Raw genomic sequence first — 26310 nt, forward strand, 5'->3', positions numbered from 1 at the left:
GTAATTAAATTGTAATTCCAGCGCAAAAAAATCCCATGGTCTTTTTCTGCACTTGCATACATCTAATAAGACATTGAGACAGTTTTTTTAGCCGGACGTGGCTAACACTGATTAGCTCGGGGCAGTACGGTGAAGGCATTAAAACATCTTTTTTAACCACTAATACTGCTCACAATAACACCAAACCTCTGCAGTAGTATGATAAGTATCCCATCATATAAAATGAAGCACCAATGGGCTCCTTCCTTTTGGATTGCATTTGGTAATCAACTCGAATGGACTTTACTATGAGAGGAGCTGGTACAGGGGCCAGTTGGTAATTCTTTCAAAACACTCTTTTAATAAACTCCGAGTTCACTAACTATGTTGTTGGTGCTTTGTTTTCTGTGTAGGGACTCTTACCATGGTACTGCAGAGGTTTGGTGTTATTTTGAACAGAATTAGTGGTTAAAAAAGCCGTACTGCCCCGAGCTTATCAGTGTTAGCCACGTCCGGCTGTTAGCGACTCTCACACATTTCTCCATTAATACTATACTACACTGTAATCTTGATCCTTGCCTCAAGCAATGCTGTATTGGGTCCTTGATTTTGACAGAATAGAGTCTGGACAGTTCCAAATTTGATGTTTATGAAGGTATAGGAACCCTGTTGTGTGTTTTAAAGGGGAACTCCACCTGAATTAAAAATTCCAATATGTTATTTCTATGACCTAGAAAAGTTCAATCAATATTAGTGAACATGGGCTCCTCTCTCTCAAAGCCAGAAACTAGAGAAATAAGTCAATGGCACTGAAGTTAAAGTGGATTATCATTTATTGATTGTTTTTATGAAAGTTCTACCAGTCACAAAGAGCTGTAGCTAAAAGGAAGCAAATAAGTGTGTGTAAGGTTTTTTAGAAGGGATGAGTTTAGCTTTAAGTCAGATGAAAGATGCTGTAACTTGGTATCAGAATGATTTCTTTAGTATTTGTTACATTTAGTGTTGAAACGTTTTCCCTTGTCTCCCTAAACTTCCCAGATCCGATCAGAGTCGGGTGTACCAGGAGGCGGAATGACAGCTGGTTTGTCCTCTGCTCCTGCTTGTGTTCGTGTCATCATCCGGGATGTAGCCGGAAAACACTCCTGGGACTCCGCCGTTCTCTACGGGCCTCCGCCGTGTTCCCCAAACAGCCCAGCACACACATTCATGTCACACACACAGTCACCTCACAGCGCAAATCTTCATTTACACACTCCACCAGGAGGTCCGCCGAAAAAGATGGGAGTGAATAGAGAAGACAGCGAAGAGGAGGGGCAGGAGGAGAGCGAGGCAGAGGAGGGGGGTAGAGGCATGGAGGGTGAAAGGCAAGTGTTCCAAGGAGAGGGGGAGGAAGATGAGGAAGAGAGGCAAGTCACTGAGGAGGGGATGGAAGACGTAAAAGGAGAAGAGGAAGAGGAGGAGGAGGAGAGGATAGAGCATAGGATGGATGGGGAGGGGGATCGAGGGGAGTCGGGCTTGGAACAGCTTCTAGCTCCGCCATTGGCTAAACGCGTGTGTCGGGAGGCAGTGCCAGCATGGGATTCACTGAGGGAGGGAGACGATTCACTGGATGAAATGCTGCAGTACCTCGGATACTCGAGTCCTGAGTGTCTACAGAGAGCAGGTATACACACACACGCAGCAAGTACGATTGTATTTGTGATCTGAATTATAATGGTTATTCAATCTACAGTGCAGCTTTTAAAACATTAAAAGGAAACTTCTGGGCTTGTATGAGGAGCTCTCTATAGTCGATGTGTTACCTACAGTAGATGTCAGTTGACACACCCCCAGTTTGGAGAAGCAGGCTGGTGTCTCAACAAGGAAGCTACGAAATATACTGCTGCAGTATCTAAATGTATTTCAGCCACTTAAAAAGGGCTGCCTAATAATATCAATATCAGGTTAAGTAGGGGTGCAACGGATCAAAAAACTCATGGTTCGGATCTCGGATCAGAGTCATGGATCGGATCATTTTTCAGATCAGCAAAAAAAAAAAAAAAAGGACAATACAAATAAACACAAGTTTGTCTGTCGTTTATTATTATTTTTCCATTCCTCCACTGCTTGAGTGCCAGTTCCTGCACAAGATGCGTGCCTGTGTGACTCTGGAGACTCTCGTGTCTGGAGCACCGGACTTCTCATCTCTCAATCTGTGTGATGAAGCGAGCATTTATCTTCACATAGCTCTGCATTCCCCTAGACGCGTGACCATGCTTAATGTGTTTTCACTTTCATATGACTTTCTATTGCCACAGTGCCTACACACCGTCACTAACCTCTTTCTTTCATCATTATACTTGACAGGGAAGCCAAACTGCTTCCATACAGGGGATTTAAATGACGCGGGGTGTTCAAACTCCTCTGTTCCTCTGCTCTCCATGACCAAGCTGCTCTTAACAAGTGTGTGGACTGAACATGCGCACAACTTTTTTTTTGTTTCATAAATAAATCTGCGCAACACGTGTGTGCCGGCCCGAAGATATTCAATGATGAATCGTTGCACCGCTCAGGTCAGGTGTACTTTATATCAGGCTGTAGATCGATGGATAGAGCTGAAGCGGTTTTATGCTCTCTTCAAAGCCACCAGACTCCAAATGACAGAAACAGTAATTTTACCACCCAGAACACATGAGTTACTGGTCAACCGCTGCCTCGATCAGTTACTTTGTCAGTTTTGTCAATTTAGAACCCTTTAAACCAACTTTAATTGTGTTTGTGTTATTGTGTGACTTTGGTTTTTTAAAGGGTTCGGAATGAACAAAACTGACAAACAAACTAAGTGATGGAGGGAGCAGTAGACCAGCAACTCACGTGTTCTGTGTGGTATAATTACTGTTTTTATCAATGGAGTCTGATCCTTCCGTGTTAATGTAACGTCTGACAGTAGGGTGAAGTGGTGAAAATATTGTTATTACACATTTCTTAGCTTCCCTGCCTATCCTTCCTGTCTGCTTCTCCAAACTGGGGCCGTGCTGAACGCCATCTACTGTAGATAACACACTGAATATGGTACCTCATATAAGCCCACTTAAAAACTATTTTCAAAACTCATACTGCACAAACATTCATAATTAGTTTTTATTTCCCTTTGAATGCCAGTACCAATGTTTTTCAAAGGAAGCTGTTTTCTCTTATGCTGCATCTTTATAATGATTTTTAGAATTAGAACATTATGTTTGCCTCTGAATCAGCAAAACATCCATTAAAAGCCAGAATAATGATATCCTTTCAGTTGGTCAGCGGCTCACTGAGTTCCAGTTCAATTAATATTTTCCAGACTGATATTCATCAATTTGTTATGTAAAGCTAGAGGAACCGGCATCTAATGAAATGAGGACAATGTGGGTCTCAAATAGATATTGATTTCTTTTTAATCTCCATGATATATATATTTTTTTATCCCTTAAACATCACATCAGGAGAACGAAACACAATTTCTGACAACATTAAGGCTAATCTTGTCTCCTGATTGGTCCCCACAGGCATGCCACTCAACATCCCAGCCGCTCCCCCAGCGTGTGTTTCAGAAAAGCAGGAGAACGATGTGATCAATGCCATCCTGAAGCAGAGCGCTGCTGAAAGAGAGTTCGTCCTTCATGTACGTTGTGTTCGTATTCATATGGATGAAATTACTTTTGCCTTTTGAATCTTTAAATCCGTAGCTTCCAGCATGTCCTGATGAGGCGGATATGCGAACACTGGTGGCTCAGCAACCACAGAATTAACATAAACAACTGTAATGATAATAATAATAATGGGAATATGACTATTAATATCTCTGTCAGTATGTTTACTAGAATGAATGAATAAGTGGCAATAATAGCAGTAATTATCATAGAACTTGGACTAATAATTATGGCATAAACTATACTTGAATGATATAAATAGTAGAAAAATAACCGTGATGATAATTAATATCAATTTCTGTTGAAGCTCTATGATGTTTATTTTCGATTCCTTCATATTATTTTTGCATGAAACTGAAGTGTTGAATGTTTCAGAGAGGTGAGGAGCTGAACATGAGGGCAGTGCAGCAGACTGAACCAGAGACCGAGACACCGCAGTCAGCCTTCTACTACTGCAGACTACTGATCAACATACTGGGGCTCAACTCCTGGGAGAAGAGGTGAGAGCACACGCACACATGCATATACTAGTAACCATATTAAAGAGTTTTTTACATTTATGTAACAATACAGCAGGGGGTGACCTCGCCTTGTTGACCTGCTTCGAATAGTCGCAGTGGAGGAAAATGCGTGTATGAAACAAAGGATGGTTCCGTTCAGGCTTTACGGTGGTGCTGGGTGTATATTGGAATACATTTGTGAATCAGAGCACTCAGACACAATCCTTACAGTCGAAAACAACAGGAAGAGGAGGTTAGAAACAAGTGTTTGTGGGTTGCAGCTCTTTCGAGTTGTTTTGTGGTGCCGTGAAAAGTTGAGACATGTTCAAACTTTTTGGAAACGCAACCGAACATCACGCTGCAGTGGCCAGTGTGATCAGACTTTTCACAGTCCTTTTAGGCTTTTTGAGAGTCCTGTACTGTCAACAGTAAACAGTAAATTTGCCTCTATCACTTTCACAAGAGAGTTTTAAAAACTAAGAGGGTAAAAAAAAATTAAACACAAGTTCTTAAATGCCTGGAGTTTGTGTAACAGTCTCACTGTCTCTCCGTCTCTTTTCTTTCTCTCTTTCTCCGTGAAGCTTTGAAATGAAGCAAGTGTGGTCGGAAATGTCGAGATCTTAACAATTATCTGAACTAAAACCGTAATTGTGAAATATAAAGTCTACTTCTGCTCCCTTAAGGGCGTTAGAGAACACAACAGAATGTCAAACAAAACAGGCCAATATAACTAGGGCAATAAATATGTTTGTTTTTACTATTTTTCTATGTTATGCTGAAACAGAGGGGGCAAAGATGGATCTGTGAACTCGTGACTCTGGGCACATTTTAGCTCCTTTGTCTGTGCGGAAAAAATGTAATCCAAATGAAAAGCAACAAATTAAAAAAACATGAGTCATCGATTTGGTTGACTACGTACATTCTTCACTACAATATTAATAGACAGTATATAATACAAAGTAAGTTTAGTTATGTTTGGTCTTTTTGATATCTTTCTCTTGACTTTGTGTTTGTGACCCCTCTAATGTTGATTACGCACTACCTGACTGCAAGCCCCAGGTTTGAGACAAATCGGGGTTGACTGTGCTCACGTATTGGCACTTGAGCGTGAAGTGTTCAAAATGCAAGGCGAGCAGTTCGCTGGTCCCTCACGGAAACATTCCAGATATCTAGCAGGCTAAATATCTGGAGCTGTCGGGGAGTCCAAGAGCCAATGAGAGCACAAGGCACGTGCTGAGGGGAGCCCAGTGGGAGGGGGGGCGCCTGTAACAACAGGAACTTTGCTGTATGAAAGACCCGTGTCCATTTTCAACGCCCACAGTGTTTGATTCCGACACACCGGACTTTCAACTGTAAACTAGACCCGAATATTCGAATATTCATTTGTTGGGTAGGTATTCGATTTTCATTTTTCGGTATTCGGATATATGAAAGCGAGAAGTGGTGTCTTGTGACTAGTACAGCGAACGGACGACTTTGAAAGTCTCGTAGTTGGAACTTCGCTTAAGTGTCACTTTGTGTCGTAAAATGCAACTGAACACAAGAATTGACTGTTTAATTAATTTGTGGAAAACAAATGATAGACCAACCAAGTTCAGATTTGTTCTTTATCTCCATGAGGTCAGTTATAACTTTTTTTTTCTTCAATATTTTGAGAAAGGCCACTGCTTGCCTATTGCACAAAAACTGGAGGAAAAAAACTTTTAAACTTGGAGTTATAAAAGTGAAATGACACATTTATGCCCTAAGGAGTAATGAAGAAATAGTTTTTGTACTAAGAGGCTGTTTTCCAGGTTGCTGTAATACATGTGTGGAACGTCTTTTATATGTTTTTGTCTCCCTTGGAACAAACCGAATGCCTGATGAATGCAAATGAGACAAAAAGTTCACATTCAAAAAAAAGTATTTTGTGCTAATTAGACGCCACGTTTCCCCACTCACATGGCACAGCATTTCATCTTCTCAATGACTCCGGGCTGAACTACACAATATCAAGGTATCACTTTAAATGTGTCTGGCCAGCTAATGGACACTCATCGCTCTTTATACTTTACCCAGGGAATTACACCTTCTGCATTCAGCCTGCACAATAGACTTCTTAACACACTGCGCGTGCATGTGCATGTGTGTGCATGTGTGTGTGTGAGAGAGTGTGATAATGAGTATAGTACTCTATTGATCAAACTCAACCCATTTTGAGTTAGAATAAAAGGCAGTAGCTGGAGAAGAGAATGATGGCGGTAGAAGTGGAAAATCAGAAAACAGGGTGAATGAGGAAAAGTAAAAAGAAAAAAGAAAATGGAGCCAAAATAAGCAAGTGAATACAGAAGAGAATGAGAAAATAAGGAGGCTTGAATGTTGGGGGGGGAGATTGTCTAATCATCTGTTATTATTATGTCTCCAGGTATTCATAAAGGACATCAGACTCTAAGATACTGACAGTCACACGTGTGCGTGTGTCCCCTTTTATGCTTTTCCCTATAATCCAGGGTGTAAATGGAGACTTTGAGAGCAGAGAATGAGGCCATTACCAAGCATCAGTTTAATAAAGAGCAAATTGCGCTCTCTCTATCTCTCTCTCTTTCTCTCCCTCTCTCTTTCTCTTTATCTCCCGCTCTTTCACTCTTTTTTCTCTCCCTGTAAGAGTGAAAAGAATGACGTGTCATTATCAGAGCCTCACTGCTCAAGGTTTGGTTTTATATCAGGGGTTTGAAGGTTGGTGGCCGGGACATTAAAAGCGGTCCCTGGACTTGTTAGTTAATATAAAAGACTTTTGTTTTGGTGAAAGAATAGGGTCCTGTCCTTTTGTGCGTGGAGTGGTGATGACACTAGCTTTGGTCAACATACCGCTGTTTGCCCATTTATCGCAAAGTCATAATTATAGGCAGTAATCTATATTTTGAGGGTTGAAGCACCAGTGCACAAACCAAAGTACTTGTTGGATGGACAAACAGCATCTGAAATAGTGACTTTGGTCAGCGTGTGTTTAAATGTGCTCTAGAAATGAACTTTACCTACTTACAAACTTGAATATGTGTTAGCTTTTGTTTAGTAGTGATAGACCGAACATCGGCTGATATTATCGACTGCTATTTGCGTTTTTTTACGTGTATTGTCATCGGCCGATTCAGGCTGCTGCGTTCCTTTTTTAAAAAAATTGAGACTCGTAACATTTGTTATCATCACTGTGTGATTTTTATGATGTTAATTGAGGGAGCAAAAGTAGTATCGGCTCCAAATAACGGCTCAAGAAAATCGGCAGTCGGTAAAGCCGATGGAAGAAAAAAAAAGGGCATCGGCTCTAAAGAAAAATCCATATCGGTCGATCCCTGGTGTTAACTGCTATATTAATGCTCTGAATGTCGAGTACAGCCCCTTTTTAAATACACAGATCTTTTTAGTATGAAAACTTGAAAATGAGAATGCTTCAAGAAAAAGTTTTGGGAATTGCTTTTGAATTTAGGCCTGTGAATGTTCTCATTAGTCCAGGTCATCGTTATCCTCAAAGCAATTTCAGTCAAATGCTGCCCTTTCATCCCTTCCCAGGAGATTAAACAATCTACAAACTGTTCAGACAAAGGCCTCCTGTGACTCCAACGACAGTTGTTTAGACTCAATAGAGCACTAACCAAGATGCGTACATGAACTGATGAAGCCTCTTGGATGAGAGGTGAAACGTCTTCCTAGACAAATAACCAAGTCCAGTTGCTTTTGACTGAAATTGCTTTGAGGGCTTTTGAATTTAAATCTTCAGAACGCTTCAACATCACCTCTTGTGGATTTGGTCTTAATGGTATTGTTGTGTGTCCCCCCCCTCTTTTTAAATATTGAGCTTTTCTAGTATTTTCACTAGAAGTCCCGCATACTCTCCTCAATTAGTTGACACAGAATTTGTCGTTTTTTTTGCTCGGAAACATTGACAAAACAAGCACCCAGCCAATAAAGGGAGTCGTCTGTGGTAGAGAGGCAGGTTTAACCGTTACTTTGGATAGTGATTCCTAACCTGTGCATGCATCTCTGTCTTACAGGAGTAACTTTCATTTGCTGAGAAAGAATGAGAAGTTGCTGAGAGAGCTAAAGAACCTGGACTCACGGCAGTGGTGAGGAAAATATGAAAAGACCAGCACCTTGTGTCGCAGCATTCCTCCTTTCCCTCCCTCTTTTTGATCTTTTAATTCAGCTTTTAGTTAGTTAAATGCTCCCCATTTTGTTTATTTTACTCTCTCTCTGTGTCTCCTAAACAGCTGTGACATTTAATGTTCTCTAAATGTTTATAGAAATGCTTTTAAAACCTTTGCTCCGGATAATGTGCACCAAACACACGTGGCGCCCTTTTCCATGGTGGAGTTATTTTAGAGGGAAACTCTGAAACAAACAGGGAGAGGTATATGAATAAAACTAATTCTGTTCTAAATGTCATGTTTTAATATTAGAAGCTTCCATTGAGATCGTCGAATAAAGCTTCAAATGTCTGTTGTTATATGTTATGACGTCTTCACCCTAAAAAAATCCTCGAACGAAAAACAAAATTAGAATAATGTGATATATTGAATTATTAAATCCCATTATGTCTTTTTTTTCGAACAGCTAAAGTAATATGCCATAATAGTGTTAGAGCCAGAATAGATTTTTTGTTATTGTTATATAAATGTAATTTATGGGGCTGTTAGATTGCTGCAAGACCGGCTTATTAACACAGGAACATGCTTTCTAAATACATTTGACTTGACTTGTGCCTCCCTGTGTGCAGCAAGCTAGAAGGTTTTTTTCACCCCAGTGACAATGTTGTTTTTGCGCGGGTCGCAGCCACCCCACTACTGGAATCTAATTCTGGACATAATATAATGCAACTGTGCAGAAATACGGGGTTCAAACAGATTGACTAGGCATGCAAAGAAAAGCTGCGCAGCTCTCAAATGTAGATTAAGAAAAGTCAACGTCATGAACGACTATCTGCTTGGTACAGCCCAAGTATAAACCTTAGGGCGCACTCACACTGTCCTTCCGCACCGGGCCAAAACCGTTTTTTCGGCTAAAGCCTAGTGCGTTTGACCAGTGTGAGTGCAACCGCTCCGCGCATAACTGCGGCACGCTGGCCGTCCACGGCCCGCCTGAGAGACGTGGGCTTTTGTAAAGCGTATTTGCACATGTACGAGCACGAGCGTGCGCACGTGTACGAGCACGAGGCCTACGACGGTTCCGACGTAATTTATGTGCGCCTGTTCAGACATAGAAAATAGAAGGAGATTTGTGCGGACATTTAACAACAACAATGGCGCCGAAAGGTTCACTTTGGTGTGATGCGGACAAGTACCCTAAAGCCTGGGGCGCGGTGCGGAAGGACAGTGTGAGTGCGCCCTTAGCAAAGTTATGGCAATAATGAATGTTGTGGGTTTTTCAGTAGTTGTTGTGTCAGTCATTGTCGGTTTCCTTCGTTCTCTTTTAGCCGTGAGACTCATAAAATAGCAGTGTTTTATGTGGCTGAGGGCCAAGAGGACAAACACTCCATACTAACCAACACAGCAGGCAGCCAGGATTACGAAGACTTTGTGTCCGGGCTGGGCTGGGAGGTAAGAACACATTTATTCACAGAAATGCTCTTCAGACATTCAAATTGCACATTTATCTTTACATTGTGTCCTTGAAATTTCTCAAATCAAATTTAGGATTCTTAATTTCTGATCTGCATCTAATAATTGTATCATCGTATCATGCATGATTTAACTGCTTCAAGATGACTGAGAAAAACGCTTTATAGGTCCAGTGATGGAGATTAACTGCCCCCAGTGTGTCTTGATGTTTCAGCAGCCTGATTATGGAGAAACATTGATTTACTGAACCATTTTGAAATACAATAATGCAAATTATATTTGTGTGTTGACATAAAGAGCTTTGTGCAAAGAGGGTTCTCCTGACACAAGCAGCTGGCAAAAAATCCTAAGAATTGTAAAAAAGGGACTTTTTTTAAATGTCAACATTTTTTCTTTAGAGCAGACAGAAGCTAGTCAAATTTTATTTCTGCTTTTTAAAATTGTATTCTAGGCTTTAAAGGGTTTTAAAGGGAGTTCATATTTTGAATGTATCCTGTGTGTTTGTGTTTGTCCCTTAGGTGGACCTCACTACTCACTGTGGCTTCATGGGAGGTCTCCAGAGGAATCGCAGCACAGGCCAAACTACGCCTTACTACGCCAACTCCACTACTGAGGTCATCTACCACGTCTCCACCCGCATGCCCCACGACCAGGACCACAACCTCACCAAGAAGGTAACGCACACCCATCTGACTGGTGACCTTTCAACTGGGGGTTATTTACAAGAGTTTAGAAGTTTCCAGCTAATGGAAGGGCACCTAATCAACCCTTTCACAGTGTTTCTTTACAATAACCTTCAGGTAGAAAAGCTTTACATTCAATTCAACAGAGCTCAGCCAATGGGGGCGAAGAACGCCTGGATATACTCTTACCTCATTCATCTAAAATGCAATTTGATGCTTTCATATCTCAATTATAACAACATTTTCTCTGACGTTAAGTTTGAGATTTACTCTCTGTCACAGACTAAAGAAAATTACACCACCCAGCACTAGCAGTCAGTCTGACCAGGTCGGACCACCGTGTTTAACTATTATCTTTACAGTAAAGGGCCTTCCGCACCATTAACTGTAACTACAATGATAACAATGTGAGCATCCGCACTGATGAACGATAACGCTCTGTAAGCAGCAGCGCCAAGCATGGGTTACGTGTTCCAGCTGTGTGGGAGCTCCACACGTCCCTCGTCTTCTGCATTATTGTGTTTCTTGAAGGCCATCCAATTAGCTTCAATAAAAGAGGTAGTCAGAAACAGCAGATACAACATTTATAAAGCGCCTGATTTGGATTCTGTTGTTGTAAAGGAGCCGCTGCATGGGTGTGGTGCTGCACGACAGAGACAAGGAGAGAGAGAGGAAAGAGAGATGTTGATTTGATTAAGTAACCTGCACTTTATTACACTTTATTATAGAGTTTGAACGACATCCTGTAAATTCAGATGGGTTTTAATTGGTTGTCAGTGTTTCTATTGTTCCACAAATTGCTCTTAAAGTGATCCCAAGGATATTGTTGGCCGTTGTCTAGGACTCCGATATCCATTTGAGTTAGTACGATTTAAAAAAACTATACATCCATAGTAATCGTTATTGGTGTGGACGGCTCTTTACGGATGAATATTATAACAGAAATTAACAGAATCTGTCTGTCGAGCCGTCTGCATCTGTCCACCTCCTTATCTACTGTATTACCCTCTCTCAAACTGCTGTCGAGTGTGTGTGTGTGTGGCGAGAGAGCAGGCTAATAAGTAATTATAAGCATACTTTTTGTTGTCGCTCTAATCTCACTCCTTTCATTTAAACGGGGGTGACGTCCAGTGAGAGGAGAGGAGAGGAGGAGAAAAACTCTATACTCCTCTTCCCTCAGTCCTTCCTTTTACATTCCTTTTTCTTTTCCGCCTTTCTTTACCTCGAATGACGTTGCAAATGAGCATAGGTCACTGCACACACACACCTGTCTGTTGCTGTTTGTAAAGCACACCAATGTTTCCAATAATTCTTAGTAGCAGTCATGTCAGTGTTTGTGCGTGGTGCAGGCTCGTATCAGTGTCTAGGCAGGCAGGTTTTGTTTGTGTGCGTGTGTGTGTGTGTGCGGGCGCGCCTGTCACCCCCCAGGCAGTCGGCACTCTGCACATGGCCATAATGTCCCTTTAATCAGATCATACTTCCTGCTTCTCGGCCTATCACGTCGCTGCAGGCTCATGATTGGATTATCAGCACCTGGTCCGACACCATCCGTCTGCCTGATCAGCTGATGGCCCCATCAAACACGCATACTCGCGTACATACACGCGCACACACACACACACTATAAACCTGTTTAACTTGACACAAACGCACACATAAGGGCTTTATTCGCATCAGTCTGCACAAATGACCACACAACTATAAATTTGTTAACGGTGGACACAGAAGAACACACATGTTTACACTCACGCACATTAGCGAGCACACGCAGGCTTACAGAGGCATACACTCACAGTTTGACAAATGTGTCCACAAAGAGGTTAAAGTGACAGACATACACATGTCCATACTGGCAGGCATTTATCATCTGTCCTCCTGCCACACACACACACACACACACGCGCGCACACACACACACACACACACACACACACACACACACACACACACACACACACACACACACACACAGACACACACACACACACACACACACACACACACACACACACACACACACTGCGGTGTGATTTTAGTCCATTGCAGGGCATTTGTCCAGCTCTCGCTCTTTGCTGTGTGTTCTGCTCCCTCTCATACCACATCTGCTTGAAACATGATTAAAAGGATTAAACCTGCATTACACCAACTGATTGTGGCATCAGAGATGACATCACTCGTTGAAATATCTTAAAAATAGTGATACGGATCAGACAGTAAGACTCCACTTCGCCTTATTAGAGTGTACCACCTAATTGTTCTGACACCAAAAAATACAGCTTGGAGGTCATTATTCTAACTCTCCAAATGTGATAATGGCAGAGCCCTGCACATCTGTGTCACTGTGAGTTGTGTGACACTTTGAAGTGCAAGCACCGTCAGAGGGAAGTGCCTCTAAAAGATTTATTTTGAGAAGAACTTGATAAAAAAACATAACTATTCCTCACGTGTTTTCTGGACTCTGCTTAATATATCAACTTAATGTATCAGAAAATGTCAGGTTAATTAAAACTGTTACTCAGATTGAAAATTCCAAGTAGTGTCATTGTGGCAAGTGGGTGAAGTCACTTCTAAACATAAATAACTCGTGCAAAAGTTACTTAATTCAACATCAGGCTTATATGACAGTTCACTAAGATGTGTGTGTGGACACGTAAAAGTAACCCAAAAAGCCGTATCAGGACGCACAGTTTAATGAAATGTAAAGTCCCACTCCAGACAGGTTTTAAACGTTTACTAAATACTCTGCCATGATTCCTATTTTGTTTAACATGGTCTTCCAACATGAACAGTACAATAAAAAAAACTCTGAAAGGGGCTGGGAGCATAACTTCTCTTTCTCCTCATTATAATTCCGGATCTGGCCTCACGCCTCGCGCACCACCGCTGCTCGTGCTCATCAGGTTAGTGAGAAACATCTCAGAGATTCAACCAACCACGTTTGAGCCTCACGCCGGTTACAGACGGGAGACAAAGCTCCCGATCTGATCATTTCAGCATCCTGTCTGAGCCTGGCATCAGTCGGACACAGATTCAGATGAGTAGTCTGTTGTGCTCCGAAATCATTGTTTACAGTACCTCTTCCACCAGAATGTTAAGTGTAGTGAGCATATTTCATTTGTTTCTATTGTTTGTTAGCTTGTTAGCTTTTAACTGGCAGTGGCCGACACAGCTCCTTTCACATTGTGTTTTTACCCTCTGTACTAACAGTCCACTCTGAGGTTTCTGTTTTTTTGCTGGCTTTTGTGTATTAGACGGTGATCAGTTTAGTGATTTATAACTACAGCTTGCACAGGATACACTTGAATCTCAGATTTTAGGGAAGTGCACCGATATCTCCCCCAGAGGTATGGGAAAACACCTCTGTAGTGACAAACTTGTGACAGCTACAGTATAGTCCGTATAGTCAAGTTCAGACATTTCAGGCGCCATAAGAAACATTTGAGTGTAGAATATCTCTAACAAATCCTTTCCAGTTTCTTGTGCCAATCATACTTCCTTTAAAATCTTAACAGAGGATAAAATACACCCAAAGTCCAAACATTTAAAAGCAAATGTGTTTGTCCCAGGGCCAAGGACAAGAGAGGCACACATCTGAAGGTGTGTGACAACCCAGATGCCTGTGCGGGCTTGTGTGTATTTTGCAAGGCATCAAGGTTAATGACGGAGCTGTCACCAGCCCTGACCATAGCCACACACACACACACACACACACACACACACACACACACACACACACACACACACACACACACACACACACACACACACACACAGCCACACACACAGCCACACACACAGCCACACACACACACACAGCCACACACACACACAGCCACAGCCACACAGCATCAGGCTTGATCCCATCTGTCTTCCAGCCCATACTCCATCTTTCTGGAGCTTCACTCGGTCTTCGTGTCCATTCTCCATCTTCACCAGCTCACTCTATCACTCCCAGGGCCGCCTTTATCACGTACACACACGCACACACACTCAAAAACCTTTGGGTTTATGATGGATGTGTGCGGCATTGACTTTTGCATTGCTTGTGTTCTCTCTCTAGCTTAGACACCTGGGTAATGACGAGGTCCACATTATTTGGTCGGAACATTCCAGAGACTACCGACGAGGGATCATCCCCACTGAGTTCGGAGACGTGCTAATCATCATCTACCCCATGAAGAACCACATGTACTCCATCCATATACTGAAAAAACCTGAGGTAAAAACAATGTTCAGCATTTTGATACTGGACTCAAACTGCTGGTCGTCAATATCTTGGGTAAATTTAGCCGTATCTTTGTGTTTTAGTGTTCTGAGGAATCATTATCAGTGGGTGAAAAGGCCTCTGAAGCTTCAGGACATTTAAATTCATCATTGCAACCCTGGATGATAATTTTAGTCCCCTTCTGGGCTAATTACTAACAACTATACATGACACCTGTTGCAGGACTGTAATTGTAGTGTGACTCATTGGCCAATCAGTGTAATTTTTGTCATCATAGTGGCACAGCTCTGTGAAGGGCACTACTGGAACTATTAAGTTGTTTTTTTCCCATGAAACTTTCAAACATTCCCCAGAAGATGAGTCCTACCGACGTATCCTCTTGTGCCACCATGAGGTTGACCCTGATGGTCTAAAGGGAAATGTCTCAAAAACTATTGGATAGATTTTCACGTAATTTGGTACACACAATAACACAATACACAGTACACAGAATATTAAGGTGCCATATTGTAAAAAGTGAGATTTCCATGTTTTTACTATTAAGGTGCTATTTAAATACTGTGAAAGTATCAAAATCGCAATCCAGAGAGAAATGCACACAGCCTATATTCAGAAACTGTGTCTTTTAAATGAGTCGTCAGGACTTCTGTACGATTACGATGTCACAACTAACCATTCAAATTCAGATATTATTGATATAGACATTGGCCCCATTCTTCATCGATTCCCTTATTGATTCCTGATCAATTGTTTTTGTGAAAAAGGGCTTTATTATCTCTGAGTCTGAACATAGTGTAGAGGAATGAGAATATTTGTACAGTCTTTGTTTTGATTTAGGTCTCCTTAGTCAAAGAACAGACCTGCTCAGCCTGCCTGAGTGGCGCTATACGGTTCTTGATTCCTATTCCTATTCACACCTGTACTATGTATAGGTAGAAAGTTACAGTCATCCCCTAGCTGCCCCCAGCTAGAGTGCTGGGCTTTGAAGCCAATTTGGCATAGTGGCCAAACTGTGGAGTTGCAGCTTCCAGGTCTATCCCATGATGCTACTGAGCCCAAAAATACTTTTTCCTATATACTAACATTGGGAAAGAGATGTTTGTAAATCAGTGGATAGGCTAGTGGATATTTTTTTGACTTGTTCCACTTATAGAATTTGCAGAGTCTAGAAGAGCTGCACAATCCAATAATTTAATCCCCATTCAAGTTAGTTTAGGGCTAAACCGTAAGTAGTCTGCTTGGCTGGTGGAAGTCTCTAGTGTGCTGAAAATCCTGGTAATTTTAAGCACAGAAAATGTTTTTTGGCTTCATGTGCCAATCTGAAAATGAGCAGTATATGGGACCTTTAACTTTTTATGTAGTGTCTAAGGTCACAATTTGACTGTATCCAAAACAAAAGACATTTCCATCGGCCTTAGCTGCACTTTATATCTTTTTCTAATTAGCAAATGTTAGCATGATAATGCTAAGCTAACATCTGCATGTCAGGATTATCAGTGCGAGCATGTTAGCGTGATCACACGTGTGTAACATTGATATTACACAGTATAAAGCCTTTATATCGTATGGATATGGAGTTGGGTAGGAGTATGATTGTGAACATGCACAGTGTTTTGCTACATGTTAAGTTTCCTACCAAACGACACAGATATGCGTCCAGAATGACGAACAATCCTAGAGAGAGTCTTGCCCTGAGTCTTACTGCTCTGGTTAATGTATCAGTGTAAAACACACAGACATTAATACCAAAGCACTGATAGCATAATTCTATTTCAAACGAGACCTAACACAATAAAATGCTGCTTTTTCTGTATGACATAGATACCACAGCACTAATAACTTAACCTTGTTCTGTTTCATTCATTCTACAAGCAAAAAATATTGAATTATCACGAATCCAAAAACAAGTTAGATAAGATATTCTCTGTATTCAGTCATAGAGTGCATGGCTCGGAGCCCCGGCCCACAAATAAATTTGATAAAAAAGCCTGACATTATTCTCTTTGGTGGATTCCACAAGCAAAGTACTGAATTAAATTTGACTTCACTAAAACCTAGTGGCCTCCAGAGATTATTTTGTTTCATAAAAATATCTAGAATTATGTGTCTTTGAGAGGCTTCCATCACCAGTAGATTAATTATCATAAAATACAATATTTTTTCTGCTTTAACACCTGTTTCACTGCTTGTCTTTGCGTCTGTAGGTGCCATTCTTCGGTCCACTGTTTGACGGTGCCATAGTGGACATGAACATTTTGCCCACCATGGTCAGAGCCACAGCGATCAATGCCAGTCGAGCTCTCAAGTCCCTCATCCCCCTGTACCAGAACTTGTATCCTTTCAAAGCCTTAATCAGAACACGCACAAGCAGGATCAGAAGCCAAAGGTAGGTCACAGAAGCCACGTCTCAGTCAGCTCTATAAAAGTTACCTGTTTGTAGGCTCACCTTAGCTACTTGTTTCAATATACAGTGTTGTGACAAACTATTTGCCCTCTTACGGATTTCTTTCGTCACACTTACATGTTTCAGATCATCAAACGCAGTTTTTAAATGAAATAGTAATTCCCTCCTAAACCCTAATAATTGGTCGTGCCTGGCTTGGCAGAAACGACTGCAATCAAGCATGTGCGATAACTGGCCGTAAGACTTTGACATCGCTGTGGAGGAATTTTGGCCCACGCTCGTGGAAGAATAGTTTTAATTCAGCCACATTGGGGAGTTTTTGAGAATCAACGGCCTGTTTGAGGTCATGCCACAGCATCACAGTCAGGTTTAAGACTTTGACCATGCCGCTCAAAAACCTTCATTTTGTTTTTTTGAGCCATTCAGAGGTGGACTTGCTGTTGTGCTTCAGATTACTCTGCACTTGAGCTTGAGGTCACAAACTGATTGGCGGACATTCTCCTTCAGCAGAATTCATGGTTCCATCAATTACGACAAGTCGTCCAGGTCTTTTGTCTTGTCAGTCCACAGAATAGTTTCACAAAAGTCTTGGGTATCATCAAGATGTTTTTTGGCAAATGTGAGACGGGCTGTTGAGTTATTTTTGGTCAGCAGTGGTTTTCACGTTGACCTCTCCCATAGATGCCATTTGTGCCCCGTCTCTTTCCTATTATTGAATCATGAACACTGACCTTTACTGAGGCAAGTGCCGGTTCTTTTCTCTGGCTTCTTCCTTGACCTCCTGGATAGGGATCGACTGATATGGGTTTTTGAGGGCAGATACCGATTTTTTTTTTCCCCATCAGCCTTAGCGGATGACCGATGCGGACTGCTGATTTTCTTGAGCTGGTATTGTCTGGTACATGATGAACGTTAACACAAATCAATATTCAACTATGTATAAAACAGACCTCATCATTTAGGCTCTTCTTGAGGGGGGGGTTGCGCTTTGATATCATTGTGATGGCAAGGGAGCTTCGCCCCGCTACAAGTAGGCAGAGAGGGAGAGAAACACACGCACACGTCCAAACCTCCAGCCAGGTAGTCGCTAAATAAAACTCCTACAACACCACGGGACCACGTCGGCATTACTTAATCCTACGACCAGTGTTCGTAACAGCTGCCGTATGAATACATATAGCCACAATGCCAAGCAGTTTTATAGACGAGGCATTCGGCATTCCCGTTTACCACTTGGGCCTACAAACTAGCTTAGTTATAGTTTCAAGCAAAACGCATATAGATCTTGCATTTGGCATTCGTGTTTCCACTTTCAAAGTGCATGACAACATTTCAGCTGAATTTAACAGTTCAAAGATGCTTTGGAAGTTTAAAACGTACTGTTGAAGAGGTTTCCAGCACTCTACTAGTGGGGTAGGGGCTATGCATGGTCTGCAAGTGAACTGCAGCGTCCAGCAACACGGTAGACGCCTGTCTGTTAATGATGCCAGAAAAAACTATCGGCAAACGCAGGAGCCCGCATCGGCCGAAGCCAGTACACGTAACATGCAAAAATAATATTGGCCGGCCGATGTATCGGTCTGTCACTACTCCTGGATTAGTCGTCGGTGACACTCCACTGTTCCATGTTTCCTTAGAAATCCTTAGAAAGGGCTTTATACCCATGATAGATGTCAATGACTTTGTTTATCACAGGTTAATTCATGATTTAACCAAGGGAAGCAGTTTCTTTTTCACATAGGGCCAGGTTGGTTTGGATAGCTTTTTTCCACAAATCATAGTTTAAAAACTGCATTTTGTATTTACTCAGGTTATCTTTGTGTAACATTAAAGTCTGTTCGATGATCTGAAACATGTACGTGTGACAAAAAAAGCAAGAACAGAAGAAATCTGTGAGGGGGCAAATACTTTTTCAGGGCACTGTACCTGCACCGTTGTGCTGAACGTCGAAATCCTTGCACATCCATGTGTGAGCGAGAATGCCGCTTCTCACTCAGCTCAAGTGTTAAGAATAGCAAATCAATGTCCAGTGGTGTTTGGTCTTTCAGAGTATAAGTGCTAGTTTGATAGAGCTGTATTTAGTTGGCTCTGAAGCGCCATATATCAAGTGTGTATGCATCAGTGTGTGCGGGAGAGAAAGGGAAACAGACAGACACGCGCGTGTACAGTCTGTCTGCTTGATCCGGAGCCATGGTAGTTTGGTTAGAACAAGCCCAGCGGTCAATACTTATCGATGACTCACCTCTCTAACGCTGCTTCTAAGTGAGGGGCTTAGCTTTCTGGTCTCTCACACACAGATATACACACGCACACACAAATGCAGACCACACTTATACACACTCTTTATTCTAACAGACGTACAGACGACGACACTCTCACGGACACAGAGTCAAATTAATGTAAGTGCATCCACATACAGACAGACATAAAGATTCATGCAGTGTTGGTTCAGAATTGTACATACAGACTCACACACCCCATCGTGAGGTGACGTTGTCCCCTGTTGAGGTGAGCTGGGCTACTGACTGGTCATTGGAATTTCTTCTAAGCATCACTTAAAGCAATTTGTTTCCGTAATGCCTGCCTCTTTTCTTCTATCCCTCCATTTCTGCATGGCGTATCCAAATACATCATGTGTATCCTTGTGAGTGTACACAGTATAAACCAAGCAGGAAACCACAAAAAAATTGAAAGAGAGTTGTGATAGACCGATACATCGGTCGGCCGACATTTGCGTTTTTTAGGTGTATCGTATTGGCCCGATGCGGGCTGCTGCGTTCGCCGATAGTTTTTTCCCGCCATTATGTACAGACAGGCGTCCACAGGCAGCTCCACGTTGCTGGAGACGCCATTTTTTGAAGTTCAATAAATGTTCCTTTTTTTTTTAAATTGAGACTCGTAACATTTGTGATCATGATTCTGTAATTTTTATGATGTAAATTGAGGGAGCAAAAGTAGAATCGGCTCAAGAAAGTTTGCAGTCTGTATCAGACATCGGAACTGCCGTGTGGCTCTCATTTCCTGCTCTCTTAAGGAGCACATGAGACGCTAGCTGCCACTCATCGGTGATAAAATGCGCAGTTACGCTGACATACGATTCTGTGACAAAGGATGTCCACGCTTCACATGTTTTAAAGCTATCCTACCTGCTTTCTATAGTGTTTCCATGACATTGTCATTGTAGAGTGAGCAGATCGCTGTGTCAGCAAAATATCTTTGAGACGGGAGGTTAGACAACGGATGCAAATCCTTGGCAATTTAAGTTGCGATAGAGTTCGTAATTTGCTTCTCCTTCTCCGAGTTGGGTGGAAATGCTTCCAAACACTAGTTTTAATGCAGAGGGTGTCAGATTAACAGTTTTTTTAATTAACTGGTGACAGTAAGACAGATGTGTCAACCAGAAAATAAACAGTTCCCCTCTCTATCTCAAATTTTTGTTGGTGTCTTCTTAAACTTTAAGGTAGAAACGGTTTGGGATCCGTTGTGTGGTGAGTGTGCGTCTCTACCACGGTCTGTAAGGATGCCTTCAAAAGTAACAGTAAGCCACGCCGAGCCACGAGAAAACGTTGCGCTACTAGTCTCTCTGTCACCAGTTTTGAAAAAAAAAAACAACAACTATTAATCGACACACCAGACGGAGACATTAACATTTAGATAATAGATTTTTGAACTGATTCAGAATCTTTCACGTCCACATCTCGATGCATCTAAGAATCAATTTTTCCCCTCTACCCCTACCCATAATAAAGCCACAATAACACTGTCAACTTCTGTGTTTTGGTTTCTTTTTCTACCAAATGCCACATCTCTTACCCTTACCTCACGCCATTTCCCGTCATTATTTCTTTTGTATCAGTCTTAGTTCTCTTCTTGGTGTTCTTACTTCTTCCTCTGCTCTCTCTCTTTGTCCTTCTTTACTTTTTCCTCCATCTCTCTCTCCCCCTTCTCTCCTTCACTGTGCTTTTATCTCTCTTGACCCTCCACTTTCCTCTTGTTCTCTTTCAACCCTCTTGTCCAACTTTCTCCCAACACTCCCTCCGTTTCTCCCCCAAGAAGGTGGAAGGGGAAGGGGAAGGGGAAGGGGAAGGTTGAAGAAGCCATTTTTGCTCTGCTGCGTCAACCCAGTGAGACAGAGACAAGGAGGTTGTTAGACTCAGTGTGGGGCTGTCGTAGCTAACACCCCCTCTGTGTGTGTGTGTGTGTGTGTGTGTGTGTGTGTGTGTGTGTGTGTGTGTGTGTGTGTGTGTGTGTGTGTGTGTGTGTGTGTGTGTGTGTGTGTGTGTGTGTGTGTGTGTGTGTGTGTGTGTGTGTGTGTGTGTGTGTGTGTGTGTGTGTGTGTGTGTGTGTGTGTGTGTGTGTGTGTGTGTGTGTGTGTGTGTGTGTGTGTGTGCGCACGTGCGTGTGCACGTGTATTAGTCTGTATCACTTTGTGTGTGCTTTTTGTGTGACTCCAGCAATCTTGAGTGAGTGTGTAGTCATGTCTTTACAATTGCATTTGTGCGTTTAACTACATTTTTGAGACAGTGTGCACATCCATATACCTACTGTTCGTGTGTGTGTGTGATCGTGCACACTCGCCGGATGACACATGTGTCGCGCATGCTTGTTTCGAGGTGTTTGTGTGTGTCTGCGAGTGTCCTGGTGTGTATTGATTGGTAGTAGCAGCAGGTCGATGTCTCTGACAGGCTGAATTACAGTAATCAGTCATTATTGACTCCCCATCTCTCTGCTACACACACCTCTCTCCTGCTTCTGTCCCTCCACCCCCTACTCTGCCCTCTACTTCTGTCTCTCCTTGTTACTTTCCTTTTCTCTCTTTTCTCTCTCTCTAGTCATGCACCTCTGTCTTAACATCCCTCTACATCTTGTGCTCGATTTTTTTCTCCCGCTGTTTTGTGTCTGTCTGTTCCCCATTTCATCATTTCTCTGTGTCCCTCTTTAATTCTGTCCCTCTGTTTCCTCTCTTGTCTCTCTAACTCCCTTATCTCCGCGCATCTCTGTTTCTCTGTCATGTCTGTTTTTCCTCTTTTTCAGATTTCTTGACTTTTCACTCTTTCAGTTTTTTCACTCCCCGTCTTCTTTTACTGTTCATAAAAACTCTGACATCATTACGTCATGACAATAAACAAACAACAGATGTTGTTTAACTTATAATAGTTGAATGGATGTTTACGATAACGCTCGGTGATTAATCAAGGATCAAATTTGTCTTATAAGACAATGTAATCAAGATAAAATAATCATCATTTCACAACGATTCCCTCGTTTTGTTTTGTGTTATAAATCCATCGCAGCCTTTTCTTTACAGCGGAGCGCTTTCACACAGTTTCACTTAGTTAGTGACTGGAATATGTTGAATACAGTTTACCAAATATGTCGAGGAGTTTTCTCTAGTCTGTGGCAATGCACTACAACATAGGATCTCAATCTTATTTATTTGTATTTATTCATTTTATATCATTTATTTGAATGTTTTTATATTTAGATATTATTTATTTATTTATTAATATTTTGATAGAAAAAATCTACGGTACGACAAGTATTTTTTGAAGTTCAGTTAATGCATGATGCTTGCAAAGTCAATGAGTTTTCATCTCAATATTGACCAAAATGCCCTTTATTTAGATTAGGATTTCTGCCATAATTGAGCAGCCTTTACATGTGCATGATAAGACAATTACAGTAAAATGTGGGAAAAAACATTTACTATATTTTGTTCTCCTTGGAAACATGTAAAAAAGTTTCCCAAAAGTAACACACATTTAAATACAAGTTCAGGGAAGCCCGACTGTTTCATTAACATTGTTGCTAAGTTGGAACATGGTTGGACATTTGTGAGTATATGACGCCAGTTTGTAATGTGGCGTCATTACCACTGAATTTAAAAGACGAGGAAGTACAGGAGCAGCAACAGAGGTGCAGTCTTACTGATAACCATAATGTATTTTACCTTTTTAGTTTAATTAAACCAGACATTCCTGGAGATCAGCATACATGCTGCACACAAGGGTTTGATGCCCTTGTGCGCTCCTCAAGTCATGCACCAAGCTGAGGTGCTGCACTGTAACATCAAGCATCCTCACAGAGGAGCCGACACACAAGCAAATGGGGGAAGAGAGATGGGAAGAAAGCTGGCAGGGCTAAGTGTGTCAGTGGTTAACTGGCATTTTTTCTCCTTTCTTTCTTTTTCTGTCTGTCGTCCTCCCTCCCTTTCTCTCTCTCTCTCTCTCTGTCTCCTGGCCCTCAGGGCGGTCCATCTGCCTTCTCTCTCTCTCTGATCTTTCATTCACCATGACTAGAGCCATCCAGCAACATACACACACACACACAGAGTGCCAACCTGCTGGGGCAGCTGTGTGTAAGCACAGCTCTATCTCACATATCAGCTCACTGCAGCAAGAAAAGCAATCCAAGACGCCCCAGCACACATGCATACACACACACACACACACACACACACACACACACACACACACACACACACACACACACAAACACACACTGCCCCTATCCATACAGGCCTCACTATATTCTCAGTTTAATGCAATACACACACACAGAGGTTTTAAACTTCTCTGATTAAATCTGTGGTTAATGTAGAGAAAGATGGCATCTTCCTGTAGCTTATCACAGTGGAATCAAATCCCCCTGAACTCATGAATTAGAGCAGATGGAAGTAAGGCAGACTGCTGAGTGATGTATTGGTGTACGGCTCCTTAATTGACAGCACAGCCCCTGAACCTATCGCTGTGTACTGGTCATATCAGGAAAATGGTCAATTCCAACTTTGTACCTCAAACAGTGCAATGGAGGGGCTCCTAAAGGGGACTTTGAAGACTGAAACACACAGTGTTTCTAATCAAAATGCAAAGTTTAAGCTGAATGTGCCATTTCACAATATTCTCAGTAAATGTGTAAAGATAAATCTCTGAAAAAAACAAACTCAACAACAAATTGACTTCCATAACTCACTACTAAAGCCTGATATATAGCCAGATCCATTGTCGTTCAGAAGCTATTAAAAACATACATGTAAGCCACACTGTTGCACTGGGTGACATGTTCCTTCATTACAGTAAACAAACATACAGTATGTGAATTTATCCACGGATGAAAATAGTCCCACGGACCGGCACTTTTAACTCCTTATGAGATTTGTTTGTTAAAAGATTCATGACTTTATTAAGCGTGTCACTGAAAGGAAATCAGGAAGTAAAGGAAGTATTGACTTTGAGAGTGGAGTTTCAAAGCACAGTTGAATTACAGGAAGTAAATGATGAATAAAATGGTTAAATTTAAACGCAGGTTAAAAAAATTTGCTTTCTTTATTCCTAAATTGAACCGCTTTAAGTCCTTAATGCTGCAGTGATTTAGATGGCCAAGAGTCACCTTGCTAGATCTCCTACAGCTGCTCTACCATCTGATAACTGTGTGCGTGTGCGTGTGCGTGCGTGTGCGTGCGTGCGTGCGTGCGTGTGCGTGTGTGTGTGTGTGCGTGTGTGTGTGTGTGTGTGTGTGTGTGTGTGTGTGTGTGTGTGTGTGTGTGTGTGTGTGTGTGTGTGTGTGTGTGTGTGTGTGTGTGTGTGTGTGTGTGTGTGTGTGTGTGTGTGTGTGTGTGTGTGTGTGTGTGTGTGTGTGTGTGTGTGTGTGTGTGTGTGTGTGTGTGTGTGTGTGTGAGAGTTGGTGTTTAGTGCACGAGTGTGTGTGAAAGAGCAAGCTGTGGCCGTCCTCCATCTGCTCCTGGGTGATTGTGGTCCTGGGGAACAATGTTGGAGAGACATTAAGCTGCTACACACACACACACACACACACACACACACACACACACACACACAAAAACACACTCACACACAAGTTCAGGCAAGTGTGTATTAGTGTGCATGAATTTTCAAATGTATATCACTCCATTTACGCTTGTGTATTTCATAGTGTTTACGTTGCATGTGTATATATGTCACTCTCAGGATTAGAGCTATAATGTGTGTGTGTGCGTGTGTTCGTGGACATCTCTAGTAGTTGATTGGCAGAGATAGCTGCACTGAGGCTGGGGTCAGCATATGGCTGAGTGTGATAGCAATGCTGTGCTTGTGTCTGTGTGTTTTCTGTGCATGTGTGTGTCACTGCCTTTCCCTCTTTTTCACACTCTGTTCCCGGTGAAATGATGGCAGCTCTGGGCATGTAGCGCTATTATCCCCCATATCCACACACACACACACACACACACACACACACACACACACAAAGCAGCCAAACGCCTAGCGGCCTGCATGGCTCATCTTTGCCAGCTCCCACAATAGAGCCCATTGTCCCATGAAGGCTACAATCTGCTGTGTGTGACAAGGAGTGTGTGTTCCTCACCATGGTGGAGAGGTGAGGGCGCAACCTTACAAATTGAAGACATTTTGTTATTGCTGATGTTGAAATGGGGTCATGTTATTCTTAACCTCCCCTGAGCTCATCTACACCCATCAGCAAGGGAAGGAGCACTTGGTTTGACATCAAAGAAAGCCGCGCTACTTCCTGTCTTCAGGTCGCAAAACGCTGCACTTGATGAAAGTGTGCGTTACACAACTCGGTGAGATAGAAGTTACAGTACAACTGCTGATGCAGGTGCATTGATAAACTGTAATGATAAATTCCAGACGGTTAGTATTTCCGTTTCAAATTTGAATTGAATCATTGAAACCGTGTTCGATACACTGTCAGTACAGTCCAGCATCCACCAAAGCGGACAAAGTGTCATCAATGAGGGAGGTTTTTCAGCCTTCTGATAGAGTCCAAAGCGTGGTCGTGTTTTGGCTTTTATAAGAGTGCTGAGGGAAACTTGAGGGGAGATGGTCACCCTGTCTGCAGAACACGCAGAAAGAAATCTGTTATTATCTTAATGTTCATGCAAACCAAAAGCGCTGCTTATTTTATCCGTGGTTTTCAGTATAAAGCTTGAGGTGTGTCAGTACTTTTTGAACATTTTAAATTGTACCATACCTATATAATACTGGTGGTAACTACGTTACTTCTCTGGTAACTATAAGCTGGATATGATACCGTTTCACATCTAGTGCATTGAAATCTCATTGAAATTTCTAATAGATCATATTTTTTTTTAGAAATTAGAATAACATAAATTCACATTAGATGACGACTGAGGGGATTTTCATATACTGTAACTGCATATTGTTAGGTATGGATGAATATTAATATGTTTTACCATATTAAAGTCTTTTTTATTGAAAGTACAGCGTTCTATGAGCAGCTATTCC

At 42.0% G+C, this 26310-nt stretch overlaps 1 protein-coding gene across 6 annotated transcripts in view; it reads left to right on the forward strand.

The window, feature by feature from the left end:
* ralgapa1 (Ral GTPase activating protein catalytic subunit alpha 1) overlaps positions 1–26310 on the forward strand; it is an 82278-nt gene that overhangs the window by 34521 nt on the left and 21447 nt on the right. For all 6 annotated transcript variants that reach the window (XM_083924244.1, XM_083924248.1, XM_083924247.1 and 3 more), the window contains 8 exons: positions 1018–1642; positions 3504–3619; positions 4023–4147; positions 8176–8247; positions 9594–9717; positions 10257–10412; positions 14482–14640; positions 16851–16978. In XM_083924244.1, the coding sequence (XP_083780370.1) occupies positions 1018–1642; positions 3504–3619; positions 4023–4147; positions 8176–8247; positions 9594–9717; positions 10257–10412; positions 14482–14640; positions 16851–16978 (1505 nt within the window). The remainder of the gene's footprint in view (positions 1–1017; positions 1643–3503; positions 3620–4022; positions 4148–8175; positions 8248–9593; positions 9718–10256; positions 10413–14481; positions 14641–16850; positions 16979–26310) is intronic.

The sequence above is a fragment of the Echiichthys vipera genome (assembly GCF_963691815.1).
Source record: "Echiichthys vipera genome assembly, chromosome: 12".
Taxonomy (NCBI): domain Eukaryota; kingdom Metazoa; phylum Chordata; class Actinopteri; order Perciformes; family Trachinidae; genus Echiichthys; species Echiichthys vipera.